Source organism: Amblyomma mixtum, chromosome 1 (assembly GCF_055824585.1).
Source record: "Amblyomma mixtum isolate Tamu chromosome 1, ASM5582458v1, whole genome shotgun sequence".
Lineage (NCBI taxonomy): Eukaryota > Metazoa > Arthropoda > Arachnida > Ixodida > Ixodidae > Amblyomma > Amblyomma mixtum.
In genome coordinates, this window is record NC_143012.1 from 274,975,838 (window position 1) to 274,999,683 (window position 23,846).

At 47.7% G+C, this 23,846-nt stretch overlaps 1 protein-coding gene across 5 annotated transcripts in view; it reads right to left on the reverse strand.

Moving 5' to 3' along the window:
* The window catches only part of LOC149371752 (glutamate receptor 1-like), a 173,862-nt gene that overhangs the window by 90,417 nt on the left and 59,599 nt on the right, over positions 1-23,846 (reverse strand). For all 5 annotated transcript variants that reach the window (XM_089566037.1, XM_089566040.1, XM_089566039.1 and 2 more), the window contains one exon: positions 22,055-22,201. In XM_089566037.1, coding sequence (XP_089422163.1) covers positions 22,055-22,201 — 147 coding nt within the window. The remainder of the gene's footprint in view (positions 1-22,054; positions 22,202-23,846) is intronic.

Sequence of the window (23,846 nt, forward strand, 5' to 3'; positions counted from 1 at the left end):
CAGGCGGGAGATGGGGAGGCAGGCGGGCTCGGAATAAGGTTGAATTATTTGCCGACGCTGGCACGCGAGTTGCGGTCCTTCTCCCGGCCCGGCTCGGGGTGCTGCGGCTGGGGCTGCTGCGAGCATCGACTCCTGTGGCCTGGCTTTCGGCTGCGCCGCACGAGTCTGGGTACCAGGCGAGCGATGCTTCACTTTTTCATGAGGCTCCAGGTTGTTTTTACGGATGCATCGGTCGATGCGTGCACAAGAACGTCGTGCAGAGTCCTGCGCCTGTATGCACTGCTTGGACCTGTTTGTTTTTGCATAGAAGTCGGCGAGAATTGCGGGCGCGAAGCCGACGCAGCGATGCACTGACAAAGAGCGGAGCTTTTCTTTTTCGCTGCATAATTTTCTCCGCCTACCTTTGGCGAGGCCGGAGTCTGGAATTGTGTTGCCGTCTAGCGATTCGGGCAAAACTTGCGTACGATCGCTTGCGTTGCGGTAGCAGGGGATGAGAAATGTTCGCCGCTTTCCCAGCACTTCTCGGTCGGTGGAGAGAGGAATGTAGCATCAGTAGTGCTGGGATGAAACAAGTTGTCTAAATAAACAATAAGCTAAGCCATATGTTCGATTTTAATTTGTCTGAAAAATAGTTTTTGGCATGAGTGTGCTATTTTGCTAACGCACAACAAAGACCGGCAGATGTGGAAGCTGATGATGCTGAAAATTCCGCTTCGTTGCAGAGATCTCGCTCGAGCTGCTCGTCGTCGCAATTTCTGTGAGTGCCGACCGGCGGCCGTGCATTTACGATGAGAGCGTAAGCGACATTAAGCAAGTAGGTCCGATGCGCATCTCAAGACATCATCTTTTATGAAGTGCCCGTTCGGAGAAACAAGACAGAGAGAAGGGAGCAACTGCTGACCCGCACTGCGTCCCGCGTCAACGCTGAAGACCGGGAGGGAACGGCCGTTCGGTCTACTGGCCGCCGGACGTCACTTCATCGCATCCGCATCGACATTCTCGCCGCAAAAGAAGAGGCTGCACTCTCGTCACGCAAAGACGAAAGCAGAGCAAATACAATCAATGCTGAAAGAAAAACTGCGAGGAAGGAAATGGAAGAGGAAAACTAGGAAAGCTGGGAAGCAGAAAAGAGGGAAAGACGGCCGGTACTCTCTCTCCGTGTACACTGCTCAGCCCATTTAGCACCGAGCCGACTAGTCGGGCCGGCGACCAGCGCGCACTCTGGAAGTCGCATGTCTTTTCCGGCCACGATGCTTCGGTAGCCCGTATAAACATCGGGCGAAAAAAGCAGCGGTGAAGGCGACCCCGTCGCCGGCCTGTCCTCCTCTGCTGCTGCGGCGACGACGTTCCCGGCGCTGGCCAGGACGATGGCGATATTCATTCGGCGAAGCCGGAAGACTAGTGTGAATGGGGGACGTTCGGCTTCTTCAGAACGGCTGCCGGACATCAATAACGCGCAGCGACGGCAATGGCGGCTTTCGCGGCGCTCCTTTGCTGAAAGCTCCAGCGAAATACGCGAGGGCGGACTCTACCGCGCTCCCCTCTGGGTGCGCGTCGCCACGGCATAATGCCATCTCGGCGGTGGCGGGCCGGCGAAGCGAGAGAAATACCGGCTTCCTATAACTCCCGTCTTGAATGGATGAACCCCACCGGGGGGCCCATCGGCTTTCATTCTCCACAGACTGCGGCGCCGAGTAGCTCTTGCTTGCTGACCAAGAAAGAGCGCGATGCGCGCGTAATGGTTACAGCCATACACGATGTTTGAAATGATCGCTTAATGGCGCCTGCGCCTCCTCCTTTCTCTCGTTTCTTTTTTATGCTGTAGGTGGTGAAGGATATGGAGTAACGAGCACGCTTTTCGTCGGATGCCGTGTAGGCGCCTTCGATATGCTAGCGTCTCTCTCTCTTTTTTTTTTGTTCAGCGACTGTTATTGTTCGCCCTCTTGTGACTTTGGTGGCGCAGAAAAATTTTTACTCTGTGTTAAAAAGTCAAAGGGCGCCCACCTGCAGTACTGACCGTAAATATCGTTTCCAAAAAATGACGGTTGTGTGTTCAAAAGATCTGATGTCTTTACATAAGGGAACAAAGGCGGGTTAATGACATCCTCTTAGAAATCAAGAGGAAGAAATGGGCTCTGGCAGCGCATGTAATGCGAAGGCAAGATAACCGCTGGTCCTTGAAAATAACGGAATGGATACCAAGAGAAGGCAAGCGTAGGAGTTGGCGGCAGTAAGCTAGATGGGCGGATGAGATTAAGAAGTTTGCGGGGTTACGGTGGCCGCAACGAGCAAAGGACAGGGTTAATTGGAAAGACACGGGAAAGGTCTTCGCCCTGCAGTAGACGTAGTCAAGCTGATGATGATTATTCGTTAACATATCAACTATTTGTTAATACATTCGCGTAGCCTTCGGTCGTCTTCTGGTGGTGGGAAAATACAAGATATCTGTTAAATTTCATTGGACAGCCCGACCTCGTTGTAGTAACGGAGCGATTCGAACGACTTTATCGATCACTCACTGCACACATTCTTTTTCTACAACGCAACCACCATTTATTTCACGAGGAGAAGAAAAGGCCGCACGCTACATCAACGACCACGACAAGTCAACACACTAGACTAGCTACTAACCCCGTCTCCCAGCCCCTCCAGGATCGTCCCAGGCCTTCCCTTTCTCCGTCCTCTGCGAGGGAGGAAGCCTCCACTTTCCGGAGAGAGAATACAATCCCCTCAGAGGTCATCGTGCCGGAAGGTTCGTGGTCCACTCGTCTCAGGGTAAAGGAGCCTTTAGTGTAAAAATTTTTAAGTACAAGAAAGGGGCAATGCCTGGCACGGTTACTGCCTCCCGTTTCAACACTCGCGGCAAACAACTCACTCAATTTTCAGCCGCTGATAACCGGTTCTTAACCACCGACGAGCCACTCGGAGGCTTACAGTCTTATCATCACGCATGTTTCGACCTAAAGGTGGCAAGACTGCTTTTTTTGCATCTCCACTGGCGTCCGTGCATCTCCACAATCATCATTAAACCATTGAATAATTCTGCTTTGTAAAGCGTGCTTTGCCACTGTATAAGTTTTTATGTGGTGAAGCACGTTTATGTAAAAAAAAAAAAGCATTTGTTGAAAGATAAGCAAGAACATGAATTAGCATCATTGAAACTTATGGTAAACACTTTTAATAAAGGAAAAGATTTACAAAGGGTCTTTAAAGTGGGGAAATGTCTGGCATGGCTACTGTCTCCCGTTTCAACATTCGTTGCGGCGAACAACTCAATTTTCTGCCGCTGCTAACCAGTTCTTAAGCATCGACGAACCACTGAAAGGCTTAATTGCTAATCATCTCCCATGTTTCGACGTAAAGGTGGCAAGACTGCTCGTTCTGCTTCTCTACTAGCGTCAGTGCATGTCCAAAATAATCATTAAGCCATTCGATAATCCTGCTCTGTAAAGCATGCTTTGCCGTCAAACAAATATTATGTGGTGAACCACGCCTACGTAAAAGAAAAGCAACTGTTGAAAGATGTCCGAGAACATAAATTAGCATCATTGAAACTTATAGTAAACACTTTTATTAAAGCGAAAGATTTGTAAAGGGTCTTTAAAATACCCATCTTGTAATCTTTAGTGCACTTCGTGACGTATGTCTGTGTTTTTTTTTTTGAAGTACTTCGCAACTAATACTTTTTTCCTAGAACGCTTTCGACAACAGTTGTCAGGAATTCTGGGCAGCGGCCTATTTCGCTGCTATTTCCCCCAAATAGTGCGTGACAAGAAAGTTACAGCTGCATTTCTTTCTGGAAAAATAAATTGCAGACTGACAGGAAAGGTGCGGTCTAGAAATTTTTCATCTGTGCTATGTAGCGTTAGACTGCTCAGCTACAAGCCGACGTGTGCGTTCGAGTGCACAACGTCAGATGAAATAACGTTGCTGTGAAAGTGCAAATACTGGACAATTTTCCTCTTGTCTTTACAAACATGCCTGCTTTATTAGAAGCCGCCGAGAAAAGCGATGGAAGTTGTGGATTCTTCGAAAGTCCTGTTTTTTCAACCCAAAAGAACTATATATACCGCAATTTTCACAGACACGGTTGTTTAAGCTCCGAATGTTTTTTCGAGCAAATGTTAAACGACTCCTAGACACGCCGCTATCTTTGGCCCAGAAGGGCCTGCAGCATTCTGTAAATAAATAAACAAATATGGAGATCATCTGGCGCCTAAAGCTTGCGGAAAAGCACTGTCCTTTATCTGTAATGTCAGTGATGCTAAAGAACGGACTTCTGCCACTGAAGCATCATATGCCGCAAGGCTACGCGGCGCTAAATAGGGCTGTCCTAAATTCCTGACAGCGGTTTGCTTTTCTGTGCTTGAGTTTAGAACAGCCTTTTAATTTATGAATGTTCTAGCGCCTTTTTAGGGGTATGGGAATTTTCATGTGCGTCGCGCTTCTTTTAAAATAAGAACTAGAGGCGTCTACGCTGTTTGATGCTAAGCAGAATTTTCGGTGGTTCTCATTATTTGTAGTATGCTGCTTCTGAAATATTTAACATGTATTAGCTGGAAGCATTTTGCTGGTTTCATTGTGGTGTAGTTAATTAAAAATTAGGCTATTGTTCTTGCGTTTCTTTTTATCTGGAGATATATATGTCACCATCCATCCCCATCATTAGCCGTACCACGCCCGCTGCAGGGCAAAGGTCTCCCATATCTCTATCATTATCGCCCATACATCTCTCCGCAAAGCTGGTTTCAAAGTAATCTACCTTTACGCAACTATTATTTATTTAAGAAGGACGAAAATGAACAAATATACCAATGTACTGGCGCTAACTTTCATATTGAGGGTTACTGACAATATAGCAGCATAACCGAGTGTCTGCTGCCCATTTCCCGTTTTATCAGATGGTCATGGCAGTTTTTTTGGTTTTTTTACGTAATGGCTATATTCACCAGCTGCGTATAATTTTGGCCATGTTTGATCTGCTTTAATTTTGCGTGAAGTAGCTCCCTCTAAGGAGAACAACATGAGAGTTTTATCTTCGTACGCACCTGCTTTTTTCCAGTGCTAACATTCTCTCCAATGCAACGCTTTTCCACAAGGCCTGATATCTGCAAGGTGATTCGTGGCTATGTTAGCAACGCTTTGATAGGCCGAAATAATTTCTGTAATTGAGTCGGCCGTTTAAATTAACATTATTCTGGCTTTTTCTGCAGCTCAAAAGGGTAAATGTTCTGTGTGCTGCATAATTATGTAATTTATTGATTGCATGTCTTAATAAAGAATGCAATAGTGTTCTAGAAAAAGCACTGACCAGGTGCTAGGCTTTCAGAAATCTAATCTCTCCACATCAGTGGCACGAACAGCTTACGAGTGGGAGTGATACGAATAATACAAGTATAAATCACTATTGATCATATAACAGGCTTTTTTATAGCAAGTCCAAAATATATTAAAGATAGTGTTTTGAGACGAAGGGGAGCTTTTTTGTGGCATACTAATAGCCGTTCATTGTGGATAGTACAGCGCAATAGAGACGAAAGAGGAGGGTGACATAGATGAGCGCTACTTTGTCGTTCGTCATTTACGCGCAGTACAACCCCCAATGAACTATTATTTTCAACACGCCGAGCTGCCCATTCCTTCTTCAGTAAAATCAGTGTCAGCAGATGTGAAAAAAGAGGGTTAATCATGTTAACTAGTAAAGTTATTAATTATATTCTAATAACGAACTTTCCAACTATTGCCGTTGGACTCCTCCGTGCAATTAGAGATTGGTTGCTGGCCTTTGGTAATAACCATATCAGTTTTTAGAATTTCGAAAACGAGATTGTCCTCCCCACTGTGGTGCGACTAATTTGGGCTATTTCTGTACCATTCCAAAACCGCACGGCGGGAGGGCACAGGGCGACGTGAATCAAATCGCGAAACTTCGCTACGCAATTACAACGCGACATTCTCTGCCCCGCCCGCGCTGGAGCAGTGAAGTGGCGGGAGCATTGCAGCCCGGGCGGGACAGAGATTGTCGCGTGGTACGTGCGCCATGGAGTTTCACGATTTGACTGTTGTCGCTTGGCGTCCTCCGGTAAACGCGCGGTTTTCGAATAGCTCGAAAAATGACCCAAATTAGTTGAGCCACAGCAGCGGCGGTAATCACATTTTCTAAATTCTAAAACTGACGCCGTTATTACTAACGGCCATCCACCAAAGTCTAATTGAAATTGTGAGCCTATCATGATAGTCAAAAAACAATTAGCCTTTAGTTAATCACTTTACTAGTTAGCATGATTCGCCTGTTTCTGACGTCCGCCAGTACTGGTGATACAAAACTGGAGAAAGCTTCTATTTACCTTAAAAACTATATTTAAAAAATTTGAGCCTTCTGAAAGCAAAAAAAATACCAGGTACTCTCAACGCCGATGCCATGTGCACAGAAAATGATTCGTCTGGTAAGATAAGGATGCCTGTGTTTGTGTGCACGCTGAGGTTTCGCTTCACCGTTATTTTCCACTGCTACTGGTTTTTAAATGCTGCCTGCCTTCTTGTCTTCTGAATCTGTTCACCTTTCTCACAACTGCGCTGTTAACTTTCAGAGCGGGCGAAGCGCATTAGTTTGCTTCAGGTGACGCAGCACAATCGGAACAAATATGACGCGTTTCAAGCCATCGTTTTCTCTGTAGTACGTACTTCAGAGACAGTGAATAAATTTTTCAGCTTAAATTGAGCCAGAATTGTTTCCGACGTCTTGTCCTTTTTTTTTTTTATCGGAAGCAATCATGCGCCGAAGGCTCAACAGTATTTGGCTCAGAATAGAAGCACCAGAAGCTGCTCTGAACAAGCCAAACAGGATGCTACACGGTAACACTAGTGTTACCGTGTAGCATCCTGTTTGCTACACGGATGCTACATCCTGTTTGCTAAACAGGATGCTACACGGTAACACTAGAGCGCCCCACCGCGTCAGTCTCCTTCTTCCGCTCTTCTCCCTCCCAGCGGCACAATCAAAGGCCGTCTCTCGAGCTGGCGACCTCGTCGTCAAGAGACAATCGAGACGATTGCCTCTAGACAGACAACACGAAGACAACTGAGCAGCGCCGGCGACGGAGAAAGAAGCCTCATCGATAGAGAAGAGACCTCTGTGCGCCCGCACCCACTACCCTTTAGTAGCTCGCATCCTGTTTTTCCACTTCCATTGATTCTTGTTTGTCCTGTCGGAGGATCTGCCATTGCTGCCATGCTCGAAGCAGCTCCCGTTACAGTAGCCCGACGCCCCCTGCCAACGAAGCGCTGAAAATGGCCAATAGATGAAGATGGTCATAGGAGAGGAGAGCGCAAGATTTGTCGGCGTGGAAAGGGCGATAGTGTACAAGAGGTCGTCCGTGGCAGGGACACGGGTTAATGACGACAACTCCCAACCGTCCTTGTGCCGTGACTGGCGCGACCGCGGCTTTGTCAAGTTCGCAGCTACGACGCCAGTAGAGTTGCCTTTCACGCCACCTAGACGAAGAGGTGGCGCGATGCAACTTGAACTGACAGAACTCGGTTCCGGATTTGATGTGAACGCTGAGGGAGCTCCACAATACCGAAAAGCAGCTCTCGTTGAAGGGAGAGGGGGTTTCGCTTCTTCCTTGATGTCATACTCAGAAAAACGCGTACTGCTTCCCTAGCGTCACGACGTTTTTTTCTCTGCTAGAAGTGAACCAACTGACCGAAGCTCGCCCCCTCATATTTCGGCTTTGCCTTGGGGAGAACTGCATGGACAGAGAAAAAAAGAATAAAAAAAATAGGTGGAAGAGATTGGAAACCGCTCTCTGCTGCGGGCAGGTAAACGCCTCTGGGCGGCGAAGCGGGTTTCCGAGTTTGGGGCGTCAATATTGACGCAATCGTTCTGCTCGGGCGCGTGCCAGTTGCAGCCTGGTTGCCCAGCTTTGGCCGCGCCGCCGGCTTATTGAATGTCGTCACACTGACTTTGACATCTCTCCTCCAGCCCACTTTGGTGTGCTACGAACTTTTTTTTTATTTATTTTTTCGTGCGTGTGTCCACAGAGCAGTGGAGTTGGTTTCTCGCAGTAAATCTCTACGAGGTGTCACAAGCCCAGGAATGGAGCCTGAGTGACGATATAAGCGTTTAGTAGAATATTCATACAAAAAGGGTAACAAATATAGTATAAGTGAGATAAAAGTGCGATAAACTTAATTTTGTGTTCAGTTCTGGACGCCGATCATCGATATTTTGTGCTCTGCCACGCTGATGATAAACTGGACATTTCTGTGGCGGACTTGGGAGCTACCAATCCACTCTGCCCAGTTATTATTCAAGAAAGCAGCCCTTAGTGGCATTCTGCTGGAAAATTTCGACGCAGGCCTTCAGACAGTAAAACTTATGCAGCACTCATGATGTTCGCATATAAAATCCACGCATGAATTTCTCTAAGCAATCTTTGTTTTGGAAACTGATAGTATGAATCTTATTGACTTCTGGAACAGTGAAGTTTGAAAATAGAGGGTTTTGTCACTAAAAAAAGCACGCACCGCCTTCGCTTTTGCGTTCACTATAGATTCAAGTATTGCAGCATGCATGTCAAGCCCCAAGCAGCTATTAAAAGTGCGCTTTTGGAGAAACCTCGGCTGGCATAACTCATAGCTCGTGGAGATATGAACGCGGACTCTGTCTATGGATCTTTTTTTTTGTATTCGTCGTTTCCGTGCTGTATTCCTTTGCTTCTTTTTTTTTTCTCGAGGGGAGGGGGAAGAGTAGGCGAAAAGGAGGGGGTGGGGGGGGGAAGAGCCGATGATCGATGTGGCGCAAATTTTAAATGGCATCGTTAAAGGAAGCGAAGAAAAGGATGACGTGGGAAACCATAAAAAAATGGCTGCCGGAAATGAATTCTAAACGCGGGCTCATAAATCCGCGTCCTCCGAATTCTGCCCGGGGAGGCCCGAGAAGCCAAACAGGCGGTCTGCCACCACCCGTTTTTAAACATGAAAAAGCGTGCCGAGGGAAGCAGCGTTGTGGCGGCCCCACCAGACGTCTTTAGAGGAGGCAAAGAGACCGATTTCTCGCTCCTTTCTTGCTTTGTTCAAGAGCGCGTTTTACTTAGACGGCGCGGAGCTTTTGAAGAGTTTGTTTAACATCGCCGAGTCGCGGAAACCATTACTCATCGGGAATTTCTCGGAAGACGTCCGAACGCGGACCGCGCGCAGACGTTTACACAGATATGGCGAGAGCGAAGAACCACATTTAAACTGGACTCGTTTGGCCTTCGAGCTGAAATTTTTTATGCGCATGTTTTCTTGCCCCGTAGATCTCCGCTTTTCTGCACAAATCATTTGACTAGGCGTGGAAACGTTCAAGTAGCGAGGAGACTTCAGAAACACAAGAGACATTTGCATGTGAAGGAGAGGGGTATGGAGGAAAACCAGCAGCGGTATAAATAATGCGAGAAAGAAATTATTACTAATAGACGCGCACTCAGGACACCATGATAAATGTTACCGAGTGACTAAGAAGGAAGGCGACAAGGTGATATTTTGGACATAAACGCGAAGACTAAGAAAAAGAATAGAATCAGGCTGTAATGCCTTGGTGACAAGTGCATTAATCCTTGAGTTCAGAAGGCGTTTCCTTCGAACAAGACGAATTTGTTTAATAACGCGTGTCAAAACGCAGGTCACTATACTGGTGCCAGCGATGCCATTTTTCAGCTTCGCATGCGAGCGGGAAATACTTCAATCTACATTGCTCGCGGGTGAGTGGAACGCAAAACCCCTCGCTCGGGCCGCAGGCCACAACTAGACCCGCGTGCTTCGCCCGTCAACAAAGACGTTAGCACTCTGCATCACAGCGAGTGCAGTGTTATAAAGATCACTTCGAATCCCAACATTGTCGGCGCTGGTTCTTTCTCGCCATAGCTGTGGCAGTTTTGGCGACCGGGCATCGAACACGCAACTCCACCCCTTCTGCCCTGCATACCACCGGCGGCCGCGGCGCGCTACAGCTCGTCCACTCCACGGTCGATTCGTTGGCAGCGTTCCAGCACGTCAGCCTTCCGCCGTTTTTGCCCAAAAACCCTAGCGCCTAGCTCCTGCAGGTCGAGGCGCACTTCAGGTCCAGGGCCTCACCCCGTCTTGTCACCGGACGTCACCGAGGAGTTAGCAGATATCATTACTACAACGGACGCTCTGAAGGCGGCTATCTTTGACTGGAAGTCTGAATCCGAGCGCAGGTGGCTGCAGCAGCTCTTCGCCGTTACAGAGCTCGGTGACAGCCGCCTTTCACAGCTCCTCCGCCGTATGCGTCAGCTGCTTGGAGCCACCCATGCCCCGCATGTCAAGCTGCTGCGTGAGTCGTTTCTTCAGCAACTCCCGCAGAATGGTCCTCGTCCTCGCGGCTGCGGGTGACAGGCCACTGGACAAACTCGCCGGACTCGCTGACCGAGTTGCGAATTGCAGGCACGCAGCCCCAGCGCAGGTAGTGCTCCTGCTCAAGCAACTACCGCAGACTGCCAGTTTACTTGCGTAGAGGGCCGGTTGGACGCTCTTACCAAGCAGCTCGAAGCTCTCGTGCCTTTTTCAGCCCGTCCTCTTTCGCGATTCTGGTCTCGCCGTCGCTGTCAGGCATTTTTCGTGCTCCCCGTAGTCTCAACCATACGACGCACGACAAGACACTTCGGCCTCGTCGGTGACTATGCTTGCAAATACACCCGCCCGTGCTCCTGATTGAGAAAACCATGCGACCGGCCACAGACGGCAGTAAAGTGGTTCTGATTGAAGGATTTGCTGAATTTTCTACGTTCTTGATAAAACAAATGGCGATCGTTTCCTCGACACAGGAGCACAGGGCAGGGTCATATTGGCTGGCTTTTTGTGGAGATCTCCATCGCAACGAACAGACCTTAGATTGCGCCGCAAGTTTCGCTCGATTTTAATCGTCACTGACATCCCGCAATCTGTTCGGCACCGCCTTCATCAGTTCCTTCAACCTTGTGGTCGACATGCACGCTTATCGCTTCATAGATATGATCGCACACCTCTCCGTCAACAGCGTACTCTCCACCATCTCGGTGACGTGGCTTCGTGCTCTCGCCCCGGCTTCGCCCTACGCGAAAATACTGGGTGATTTTCCCAATCTCAGGAAGCCACGTACCACAGACACCGGTAAAGCGCTAGATCTCCCAGCACATCGTGAACTCTGCAACTCCGACCTTTGCTCGCCCCCTCCGCCTGCCTGGAGAATGCCTCGCTGTCGCTCATCGCGAGTTCGAGGAAGGGCAGCGGAGCCCTTCTGCTAACAACTGAGCATCGTCACTGTACATGTTGCCACAGAAAGATCCTGGCGACGGAGAATACCGCGCCCTCAAAGTTATGGGTTTCACACTGTGCGCAGCTGGCGGGGTAGACAAGTCTCCGCGCCAGTCACAGACAGGCGTCACTTGCGCACAACCCGTGCCCCGCAACACGCGGAGCAACCAATAGGAGCCACGGAGGAATCGGGGGAAATAGGCAGAGGCAGAGCTCGTAAGAAATTATTTATTAGTGTCAGCACAAAATAAAAGGCACTACGTGCCGGAAGAATGCCGTAAAAAAAGCAAATACGGGAGGCTTATCGTGGTCGTCGGTCATCGCACGACTCATGGGTAGGGGTCGGCACCAGAGGGCAGGCGAAGCGGGTTCCTCGGTGGTCCGTGGCGTGAGTTCCCTTGCCGCATAACTTGCGCCTCTTAATACCTCCCGATTACTGCTCGGAGTGCCTGAGCAGTGTTTTCCTCTTTTCCCCTTACGTGAGCGGCCAGCGCGCACCCGCGGCGTGGCGGTGGCATCCAGGAACGGGAGAAGCAGGTGTGTCCTTCTCCGCTCCCGGGTGGCTCGCGTGGTTCGCCATGTGGCGTTCGCACGCTGGCCGCTGGCTGGTGGAGGAAATGGGGTACGCGGGTACCCCACAAAGCCCACACCGCCGCCGACCGCCAGCCACTTCCTCTTATGGTGCAGTTCACTTCGAATCTGGCTAAATGAAAGATCTTCTCTAATGACTGTGAGCGCTTACGGTCAGATCCCTGTGGAGCCCGCTGACATTTCCAAGACAGCCATTACCGCGCTCTTCTGCCTCTTTGAACGTGTTTTATGTTTTTTTTTTACTTCGCAACATTGCACAGGCTTCTAAGCGAACTATCAGTGAGGTCACGCGCGTTGTCAACATTGCTCGCCGAACTTGATGATCGTCTCGTCGCATGCCCCTCCGTGCCAGAGCAAGAAGCTTACCTGCGTCTCTCTTCCACTAGCTCGACAGTAACGGTCTCGTTACCAACCACAATAAGTGTCCCTTTGGCGTCGCTCCACCTGCGCAACACTTTCGAAAACCTTACTCCTGTCCTCCCTGCTGACCGCAATTCCCGGTCCGCATTTGTCAGCCAGGATATGGACTCCTCGAATCATGTCCTTGTCCGGCGTGACCACGTCCGTACACCCCTAATGTCGGCCTACAATGGACCATCCCGGTTGCTCTATCATACGACCAAGGCGTCCAGGCTACACACTAATGGTCGTGAAGATGTGGCGCCTGCTAACAGGCTGATATTAGCTTTCGTTGTTGCTCTTGCGACCATGTTCCCTCCATTCACTCAGGCTTCGACCCTGCCATCCTCATCCAAGCAGGTCCACTGGGGCTGTTCCTGTGGCTTGTACTTCATGAGGTTCACCCCTGTAGCGCTGCTCGCGTCTTGCTGTGGCCTCAGGCAACTACTCGTTCCACGTGCGGGTCCGTCCAACGAAGACGTTTATACCAGCTAGGCACCGCCGTATGTGCAGCCCCATAAAGGTCACTTCGAAACTGAACACTTTCGGCTATAGTTCTGCGTCGCCATTGCTCAGACAGAAACATTCAGAATGGTGCGCCGTCGACATAATCACACTTTTTCTTCACATATGTTCACTTCCAGAAGGAACCGCAACGTTGTACTACGCTGTCATTTGTACCTTAAAAGCCACAACTTTGCTCCAGCTTGTTGGTTTTGTGAACATTTGTTTTCATAATTTTGAAATATTCGCAGATCCTCGATCACCCAGGCACTAGAAACTTTGTAAGAGAAGGAGCTTTTCGTAATGCATCATCATCATCGTAATCATCATCAGCCTAACTACGCCCACTGCAGGGCAAAGTCCTTTCCCATGTGTCGGCAATTAACCCTCTCCTTTCCCAGCTGCGACCATCATATCCCTAAAAACTTCTTAATCTCATCAGCCCACCTAACTTTCTGCCGCTCTCTGCTACGTTGCACAGTAACCAGTAAGATGATCGGCACAGACGATGATTTAGCGATTGTCATCGTAAGACTTCGGAAACGGACCCACCAGGTCTATGCCGACTAGCTCGGACGGAGTGCTAGAGGTGTCATGGGCTGCAGCAGGCCAGCTGATGCGGTTGCAGTGTGTTTGTGGCGTTGCCGTTTAATACAACTGGCCTCCTGCCATTCTGTCGTAGAGTGCATTTATGGCCAGAAATGCCGTTCCTGCGCATGGCGAAGTGTTCGACCCAAATCCGAGATGGCCACACGTAGGGTCGTCGTGCAGGACACGTAAAACCAACTGAAAAAGGCTCTGTGAAACCAGGAGTAGGCATCGCGTGCCCACAGGGGAGTATTTCTTTTTCCAGAGGAGACCATCGTCTACACAAAAACGGCCCGCAGCCCGATTGTCTCGCGCGGTGACGAAGATAGGCTTGTGACCCAGAGCCTCTCGTTGTTCAGTTTGAAAGGCACGGACATCCGGAAATTCCGACTTCAATGTCTTCGTCGTCGTTACAGTATGTACTGTAGTACTTTTGGCTTCCTTTGCTCTGCAAACATAGCTCTTAATAGGTAACGCTGCTGGCGTCCCGGTCTGTAATCGGTGTTTTTCTTTTGTGAAGTGCTGCTTGCTTATTACGTGGAAATGGCTCGATGATTACTTTATAGCTGCTATAGCCTTGGCTTAATATCAACATTTCTGTTCATGTTTAGATTTACCCAGGTATTCGTAACAGCATGAATAGACATAGTATCTTTCACGTTACCACACAATAAAATAGCTGTAACAAAAGAAGACAATTTGAAGTTATAAATGCATTCGACTGCATGACACAGCATTGAAAAATGATATTTCTCAGCGAACTGACACTCGGTCAGACCTTGTTAAGCCGAACTGCTTCTGCTCATGTATCACCGGAGAGCAGCGGTCGTGTCCGGTGTCAGGAGAAAAGGTCACTGCATCGTCTCCGCAGAAGCTGTGCCGTTACAGCCGCTTCTAGCAACTCATTTCGCGCGCGGCTTAATAGCCAAACCTTGTTCGGGATGGGTCTCCTCCATCTCAACCTCCTAGACACGGAAATTTGAAACCCGCGATCACTGCGGCATCTCCATGGTTTTAGGGGAAAGCCTTGGAGACCTAATGGCTCTTGGTAATGACTACTTTCAGCGGTCACCAGGCCTCGTCCATGCTGTGTCGCGTCGGACCTCCGATGCCATTCGCTCAGTTCAAATGAACGCCACGTGTGACGCCCGGGCCGCTTGGAGATTCTTTAGAGTATTAGGTATTAAAAGGTGTAGCGACGGTCGGGCGCAGCAATCAGCCGTTCTTCATTTCCTCATGAACTCTATGACGCCAGGATATCGTACTCAATTTTGCAGTCACACCTTTTTCCTGTTTTTATCTCTTCCCATCTACCATGTTCTCTAAGGGCACCAGTGCCAAGCGTTATGCTCTCTCTCTTTTTTTTTTTGTGGCGAATACTGCCTACCACAACTTGGTTCAACTTCATTTTTATCTGCGAGAGAAGACTGCGTGCGCTTGCATCGTACAGCGCTCTATCAGGAATGCGCAATTCCTGCACTTGCGCGTTGATGTTTAGTTCCCGTCATTGTTCGGCTAGCCGCTTAGTCGACATGCGCGACAGAGGCAAAAGAATTGCTCCCATTCACTTTAATTATTGCCCAACCTTTTGGAGCAATGCGAGGGTTACAACTTGGATCAGAAACGAATACGAACTATCATTTCCAAACAGGGCCCCAGAGTACCTATCTTGGTCAAGTCAGGATCTCTTTAGTAAACTTGCTAGTTTTCTTACTTTCAGATAGGCCACGGTATCATTTGTTGCGCAATTTAAGATGAACTGCCACCATTTGGTGGTTCTTTCTTACGATCGGAAAGGAGGAGACAACCGCTGCAGCTCCGGCTTGAAGTATGACGATTACTTAATCTGATGGGCTGTAAGGTTTCCTGTGAGCGCCGGTGATCTTGCACTCGGTCTACGAACATCAATCGGCGTGCACTGAATGGCCTGCTGCCAGTAAAGCTCCCAGTAGTGAAACAACATCGAAAAGATTCAAAAGTGAGTGAGATGTGGGTTTGGGTTAACTGTTGAGACAAGCGCGCAGAAAATACACGAACAAGAGAAAACGACAGGCGAACGCTACCATGCTAGAACCGTAGATTAGAGGTAAGAAACCTTAGAAAGCCGATTACGTTCACAACACCCAAGTTCTGAAATTGAAAAGCACGAAAAAAAAGAAAGCACCAAACACACTGCAGAAGACCCTTGTCCGGCAGCGAATGAAAAAGGTCGTGTATGTAAGTGGATTTTAACTTAGAAACCCATTCTCGCATCAGTTTTTCAAAAACTCAACAACGTTTTCAGCATTCCTTCTCAAAAAAGTATCGTCGCCTTTTACGAGGTTTAACGTCACCTGAAAAAAGGAGGTCGCAGCCTTTTGCGATGTTTTCCACCGTAACAGTGACGTGAAAAGTCCAGACAACACTCTGCGTTTTGACGAAAAAAAAATAGTTCCAACCTAGTGGCTTTGATTTTGTCAATTTGTGGCCCAAACTCTCTTATTTGTTTCTTCTTAACGCATTCACATTTGAACAGCCATGCGAACGAAAAGCCGTTGTCCGTCTGTCGATGACATGCCTCCAAGAAAAAAAAAAATTAACTTTCCATACTAAAGGCCCCGAGTGGGATTCGAACCCGAAATGACCGAAATGACGATGAGCGAAATGACCAGCTTCGCTTACCGCTGCTTTAGACCAGCTGTCACTTTACTTTAATTGTTATTTTCATTCTTTGTTTTGCAACAAGTGTTTGTAGAAGCCCAACAGAAAAGAAAAAAAAACAGCTTGGCCATCATTGCAGCCTTTCACCCCGCGGGATAAACTGCCAACCTCTGATGGTGTGCTTTCTATATCGTCTTCAACTTTCGTCTGAGCGTGAGCCACCCCAAATGTTAGAGCACGCGGGTACATGCCCCCCCCCCCCCCCCCCCCCACCACCCGCCAGAAAAAAAAAATTCATTGGAGGCCCTTAGATGTCTCAAGTGCGAGAAGGCGAAAGCCGTTTGCGACACATTGCACTGATTTGAATTTGACACACTTGAATTCATTTCACGACAAAGGAGAAGAGCCTGGCGAAAGGAAGCGGTGACGTCACGTTGCGCATGCGCAGCGTGTCGGCAGTTGTTGCTTAGCGGCGGATCACACTGGGCATATTCGTTTTTTCTGTCCCGGACTGCTTGCTGACCGGTCTCGGTTTCCGCTCTGAGAGGAAATAGCGTCATGGTCACATGACCTATTTGCCATGCTTGCGGACTCTCCGCCAGAGGTGGGCTCCCCCTCGGTTACCGACCAGGGCGCTGCCATCTGCTAGCAGACAACGCAATCCATGGCCACCACGACGCCGAAGCGACGCCGTGCGCTCGATCATGATACTGAGTCGATTTGAAGACCGTACTGTCAGCTTAGCGTAGGTGCATTACAGAACTCAGCTTCGGAGGTATGTGCTCGCCGCTACTGCTCGCGTCGAAGTTCGCACAAAGTAGCCCAACTCGTTGCGGATAGGCAGACAGACGAAAGCCTCCGCAAAAATGTTGACAACAAGCGCTATAGCTGCTTCTGTATACGAGTGGTTCACCTGCGATGCTTTCTGGTAAGCGCGCAGACATCATGTCTCAAAACAAGCGAACAAGAACGCCTTGACGACACGAGCAAACAATACGCGCTCGCACCTCCGAACGCGCGTACGTGTGTAGTGGATTTCAAGAAAATAAACGGAGATGCAAGAACGAAAAATCTCAAGATCGCTCAGGGAGCAGCTAAGGAGCTCATGTGACGTCATAATCCACTTTTCTTCGTTTTTGAGCAATTTTTACCTAAACTATAAATCTTTCAGAGATCCTAAGTACTAATTACGCTTAATTACACATTTTTCAATCTAATTTGAGACAAAATCGTCGTTCTTCCGCCCATTCTGTGAAAATTTTCACTATGCTGGGACGACTTCCATTGTTTTTGTTTTTGTTCGCTATAATTGTCTATTATTAATTAACTAATCATTCTACAGTCATCAAACTCGGCGTCGGGGTTGAATTTTGTCCCCTCTATCTGATTCTGCTATTTGTTTTCTCCTATTCTGATTAGTTGCCGCGTTATTTGTGGAAGACAGTGTTACACCGGTCGGTACGTTGGCCGTGAGTATGAGCCATAAAAGGCTTTCGCCTTAAAAGCTCCCAAAAGAGGCCCAAAAAGGCCCCATTGGCATAAAGAAAGGTACACGGAACAGCTGAGAAGGAAGCATCATGGAGCGAGTCACATGGATTATCGGCAGATTTGAACCACCACAGTCACGTTAACAAAACTTAAATTATCAGCAGGGTGAATTAACTTATTTCATCAACACAAAGCACTGGCCAAATGGACGTCCACATGCTAACGAATGCTCTCTCGTATCAAACGCGTTATCTCCCACGAATTGTTTTTTTCAGGGGTTATGTGGCCTGAGTGAGAATAAGATGACAGGAATGAAAACGCCTGGTCGATCAAACTTCTGAGGTTGCCTGGGAGACTACCACCTCCACTCCTGCCAACGAGTGAAAGAATGAACTTCTCAGGAACGTTCACACTGCCGAGGGTGGGCACCTTCTGTGTACGTCGCTTTCGGTTGGACCAAAGTTTCGTTTTCAGCCAAGGAACATTCTACCAGAGCTCCTGTCCATTATAAGGCAAGCCTCCAAGCTAGGGCCGGACAACGACGTGACCGATGTGTTTCTAAGGGCGCGAACGTTCTAATGCGCGACACCTTTACTCACTGAGTTTGCCTTTAACGCGTGTCGAGGGCTGTTCGATGGACCATGCCCTGTGTGTTCTTCCAGCAGGCAAGTGAGGGGGATTAGCGGTTCTGCCTATAGCGTTTTGTTCAAGGAGAAGGCTGAGCATGCTATCGAGGCTTCTTTCAAGCAATTTTGGAATATGTCCCTTTCAAAGACTTAAAACAAAGGCGAAAAGGTTGTGCTATTAGGACCAGCAAGAAGACTCGCCCAACAAATGGATAAAAGCAAGGCCACTAGATTGAAAATATTTTTCTTTGTCAAAACGCCAAGATTCACTGGCCCTTGCTTGCCATTAGAGAGATTTAGAATAGGGTGAGGCTATCAGTTAGGGGCATAGTGGAATAGCTAGTGGCCAGTGCGCAGGACAGTAACTCCCATCCTTCCGGTTACTGTCCTGCGCCTGCGCACTAGAACCCCGCTATTCCACTGTGCCCCTAACTGATAGTGTCAGCCCATTCTAAACGTCCCCATGATGACGGAGCGGTAAAAAGAGAGTGACCTCCTTTTTCCAGATGACATTAAACCTAAGTATATTGGAGGACCTATACCGGATAAAGAGTTCGGAAAATGATATTGAGCTTTTGAAGAAACCATGTGGGTATGGGCTGCAAAGGTCTACTCCATCGACATAAAATAGCTTTTTATTAGCTGCCGCACCGAGGTCTTTTGCAGTGTGTTGGCGAGTGCTTTACTTGGTTGCGTGCTGCTTACTTTCAGAACTTGACTGATATGAGCGTGAGCGCTTTTCTGAAATTAATTTCTATGTGTCTCCAGGCGACGCTTGGGACATGGTAGCGTTCGTCTGCCATCATCGCTCATCCGTGTGTTCCTATGCGCTTCAGGTCAAGGAAAAGAAGATAATTCGGATGAAGGAAACGGCAGCTTTCAGCAATGAAAAGCGCAATTTGAGTATGTGTGCTACAAAATGGTCCGTGTATGTGGGGCTTCTGTTTTAGTGCCGCTAAATTTATATTGCTGTGGTAGTATGAGCAAACAACGGCCCCTTTCTTGCGCTCTTGTAGTAATTATATTTAACGACGTTCGCAGTGTTTTGCCACGCGAAATACTCACCAAGTATGCTTAATATATTTGAAAATTCTGCAAATAAGCAGATAAAAAACGTAACTTACGTTGTGTTATCATGTGAGATTATTCCTGCCTCATTTCATAGGCACTTTGGCGATACTATGCTTTGAGAGGGTGTTCAGATACTGCACGGCAATGCTTTAAACGGTATTTCTTTTTTTACCAAATGTTAAATTATTTGTAAAGAACACAGAGCATGTGATATGCACCCCCCCCCCCTTTTTTTTTTTTGCAATGTGCTGAAACCGCGCTATGATCAAGATGGACACCGCTGGATAATAGCTCAAATGGAGAAATCATAGGCAAGGGGCTGCGTGCTTAGGTTAGTGCTTATTAAAAAAATAAGAGTGTCTTAGTCCGCGGCGCGTAGTGCGCCTGCACGCTCAAGACAGTTGCAGCTACACATTGCAGGCATGTACGTCTTGTAACCTCCAGCCATCTTTTCCTTCCAAGACACGAGAGGAACAAAAAAAAAATGCAGTTTTATGTCTGCCGTCGCTATACGGATCAATCTTTAGATGAACGAAGAGCAAACTGTTTTCTTGCTTGCCTCTGCCATCACAATAAAGAAACGCTTTTTTGTCTCGGTGGTAAAGCCGTGTACGGGTAAAAAGTGCCACCCTTGCCTTTTCTGTCGCCGACCATAAAAAGAGTTCTTAGGTTTTACAACCTCAGCTGGAAGGGCTAGACTTTGACGGGCGCTCCCGCTTTATGTGTCGGTTAGTTTTACAGCCTGAATTGCAACGACCTGTTTTAAGGAGGGACGGAAGGAAAGATTTTGAACACCAGAGGATACGCTGCTCCCTACGACGCTTTTGGACTTGACGTAAACGCATCTGCGTGACCTCGTTTCTTATTGGCGCAAAAAAGCGTAAAATTCCTGCCCAGCCGAGAGGGATACATTAAAGGGAGCTGGACAGCTCTGTCTTTGTAACGGAGGTCTTTTTAAAACATGCCACACAAAATTCCTCATCCCTGTGCCATCTTGAAATGTTTCATTGCGCACGTCTGCGCTGATATAACTCAGCGTAGTACTGACAAAGAGAAAAAATAACCCCTTAAAGCTGGCCGAAAACATCGTGTTATTTTATCTCAGTCGAAGCTTGTGTGAGGCTAGGAGCAGTATCGGTATTCCTTTTTTATGAAATCTGGGAAATTGTGCATTACATGACCTGCTGTGTAGAACCAATTAAGTGCCCTGTCAAAGCGCGGTTTGATGGGAAATGCTGAATAAAATAGTGTTGAAAATGTCCAAACAGCATTTGAAAGGAAAATTATAGGCTCATATTCCTGCCATTACACTTCAGAGGACAAGGACTCATGAAGTGCCACATATGCACACTGGGCACAGAATGACAACAATCAGAAAAATGTGCACTTAAAGCTTTCAATGTTTATTCACTGACGTGCCCAGAAGCAAAACACAGAAAGACAGTGTTCAGCAATGTATTCGCCACCTATGACGTTAGCAATTGCCCTCATTCATCCCTCGGCTCATCTCTAGTTTCATTGGGTTATAATGAGTAAGTATGGCTTCATCATCAATTGGGCTTCACCTCGCAGGCTTCACGTACGGAATGCACTTGAAATTAATTTAGCATTTAATAAATTTTCTCTTGTTCTGCGAGGGAACGCTACGTTCGTTTCACCAGCTGGGCCGGCTTTTACTTGACGCAGAAATTTTACTGAACGGGGGGGATCGGAGCTTATTCTTACCATGTCACCTACTATACGGCACGCTTTATTTGAATAGAGCAGTAGAGGAAACGCTCCTTTAAGGGACATTGCTGAGGAGAAATTAATGTTGGATTGAATGGATAGAATACCAGCTCTTGCTTTTTCTTCTTTCTACGCTTTTGAAGGGATGAATAAACTTCGAACTTCAAACTTCACCCCGAGTTGATCAAAATAATTAAGAAGTCTTCCAGTGTATTTGTATTCCGTAAGTCCGTGAAGGCGTACTTTCTGAAGAATGCATAACCTGATGTTTTTCTACTACTGTCAGTTGCCTGTCACATCTTCACGTCTCCGCTTACTTGTTTCGACAGGTGGGCCCTCTTTTCTTGGTGCATTATTAGTTCTGTACATAAGCTTGTTTGGTGGGTTTCGTTGCACTGCACTTTTTTTCCTGTGAACTCTTGCTCTATATCTCATTAATGAGGATGTACTGTAGGCTTAATTGTCAAAATTGTACGTAGCGAAGACTTGAGTTGTCGTAATCAGAACATTTTGTATCTTTCTTTTGTTTTATGTGTTTGGATGTGCTCCTTGCTGCTGTATTCGGTTTATGGTTTATGGGAGTTTAACGTCCGAAAGCGACTAAGGCTATGAGGGACGCCTTAGTGAAGGACTCCGGAAATTTCGACCACCTGGGGTTCTTTAACGTGCACTGACATCGCACAGTATACGGGCCTCTAGAATTTCGCCTCCATAGAAATTCGACCACCGCGGCCGGGATCGGACCCGCGTCTTTCGGGTCAGCAGCCGAGTGCCATAACCACTGAGCCACCGCGACGGCACTTTTCTGCAAACATGGCGCTTAGGTCCCAGTCAGGCGAAGCTTACTTTTTCGCCTTTTGCCGTCCGCACCAAGACACTTTGATGTCTGAATTTTCTGAATTATAATTAAAAGGAAAAACCTTCGTTTGAGTGTGACAGCTTCATTCCGCACAATGAGGGCTATAAAGTGTCATGGCGAAACGTATTGAGCACTTCGTATAACAAATTTCAAAGCATTTTGGTCTGATGTTGACTGATTTTGGTTTTGTTATATCACTTATAATTTTTTTTTGCGGATAGTCATGACGAAGGCATTGGTGGGCAGTCGATTATCGGCTCACCTTCACGGGTCATGTTGAAAGGGTCGTCGTTCAGAACCACGCCCGTCGAGGAGTTGACCTTGAACCTCGAGTCTCCCCTGTTGTGCTCGTACATTGTGTACTCGTAGGCAGTCTGCTGCTCCCGTGAGTGCGGTGTGAAGATGGCGCCTGCAAACGCAGAACAAACAGAGGGCAACAGATATGGACTCGGCGTCCCCAAACAAAATACTAAGAAATATCGCTGTCTTTTCTTTATTTCAGTAAATGACGCAAAGAAAAGGGAAGCGGGTCGGGATGGGTTTCAGTGCTGGTTGGTCATGTTGGCTTTGCTGAAGCCCTGCGCTACTGCTATTTCATCGCGGAACATTGTTCTTTGTGTGCACAGCTGAAGGCCGATGTCTTTTAAAATGACTAAAAAGCTTGCTTCTTGTGCACGCGGCCACCTTGACTTATCTTGGCGCGCGTTATTCGGGCTTCTAGCAAGAAGTTGGCTGTTATCGAGCTCCTAGAGCAAAGGTGCGGTCGCAGCACTTGCGAGGTGTGCAAGCTGATCTGCTTGCGACCTATTTAGGCAATCTACTGTCAATACACGCTCTAATCTGATGCGTTGAATCTACCAGGTGTTTCAAGAAAGCTGCCGTAAACTTTTGAAATGGTTTTTTGAGGTAGAGAGAAGCTTTTTGTGAGATAGTAATACCAACGCTGGCGGACGTCTCAAACAAGCGAAACAAGTTTGCTAACGTCACTAATTAACTTATCATAGTTTACTTTTTATCTACTATCAATAGACTCCCGAGGGAAGTTAGAGATTTGTAGCCGGCTGTTAGTAATAGGCATATCAATTTTTAGCATCTCTAAAACGCGATTACCCTAGCCGCCGTGGGTAAACTAATTTCGACAATTTCTCGCGCCGTTCAGCAACCGCGCTCCTGTGGGAGGGCCCATAGTGACGTCAAACAAATCGCGATACTCCACACCGCACGTACCGCGCGACGATCGCCGACCCGTCCATGCTTTCACAGCTCCAGCGCGGGCAGGGCAGATAACGCCACGCGCTACGTGCGCTGTGGTGTATAGCGATTTAATTGCCGTTGCTTAGCGCTGCCCGCTGGCGCGTGGTTTCGAAAGGCGCAAGAAATGGTCCGTCCCAATTAATTGATTCACAGCGGCGAGGGTAATCGCTGTTTCGAAATTTTAAAAATCGATATAGCTAGGACAAATGCCGGCTACAAATCTCTAATTGCCATGGGGCTCCTATCGAAAAAGTTTACCATTACAATTTATTGAAACACGTTAATAGTTAACGTGATTCGCTTTGTTTGGACGTCTGCCAACTCTGGTATTACTATCCAATAAAAAACTTCTCTTTGCCTCACTAATAATATTTTTAAATATTCGGTTTGGTTTTGGTTTATGGGGGTTTAACGTCCCAAAGCGACTCAGGCTATGAGGGACACCGTAGTGAAGGGCTCCGGAAATTTCGACCACCTGGGGTTCTGTAACATGCACTGACATCGCACAGTACACGGGCCTATAGAATTTCGCCTCCATCTGAATTGAGATATTAGGTTAGCTTCCCTGAAACACCTGGTATACTTTATGAATAGGAAATGCGTAGATGTTCTAGATGTAAACCAAGTAAGCAAGAAATATTGATTTCATGAATTACCACACGTTTTCATGTGAGAATAAAATACACTGTTTACATCCCCTCAAACAGCAGCCGAGCATCGAAAGCTTTTCTTGGGAGTTATTTTTCTCTGCTTTATGCTTAAACTCAATATGCGAGCGTGTTTTGACGCCCGCACCGAAT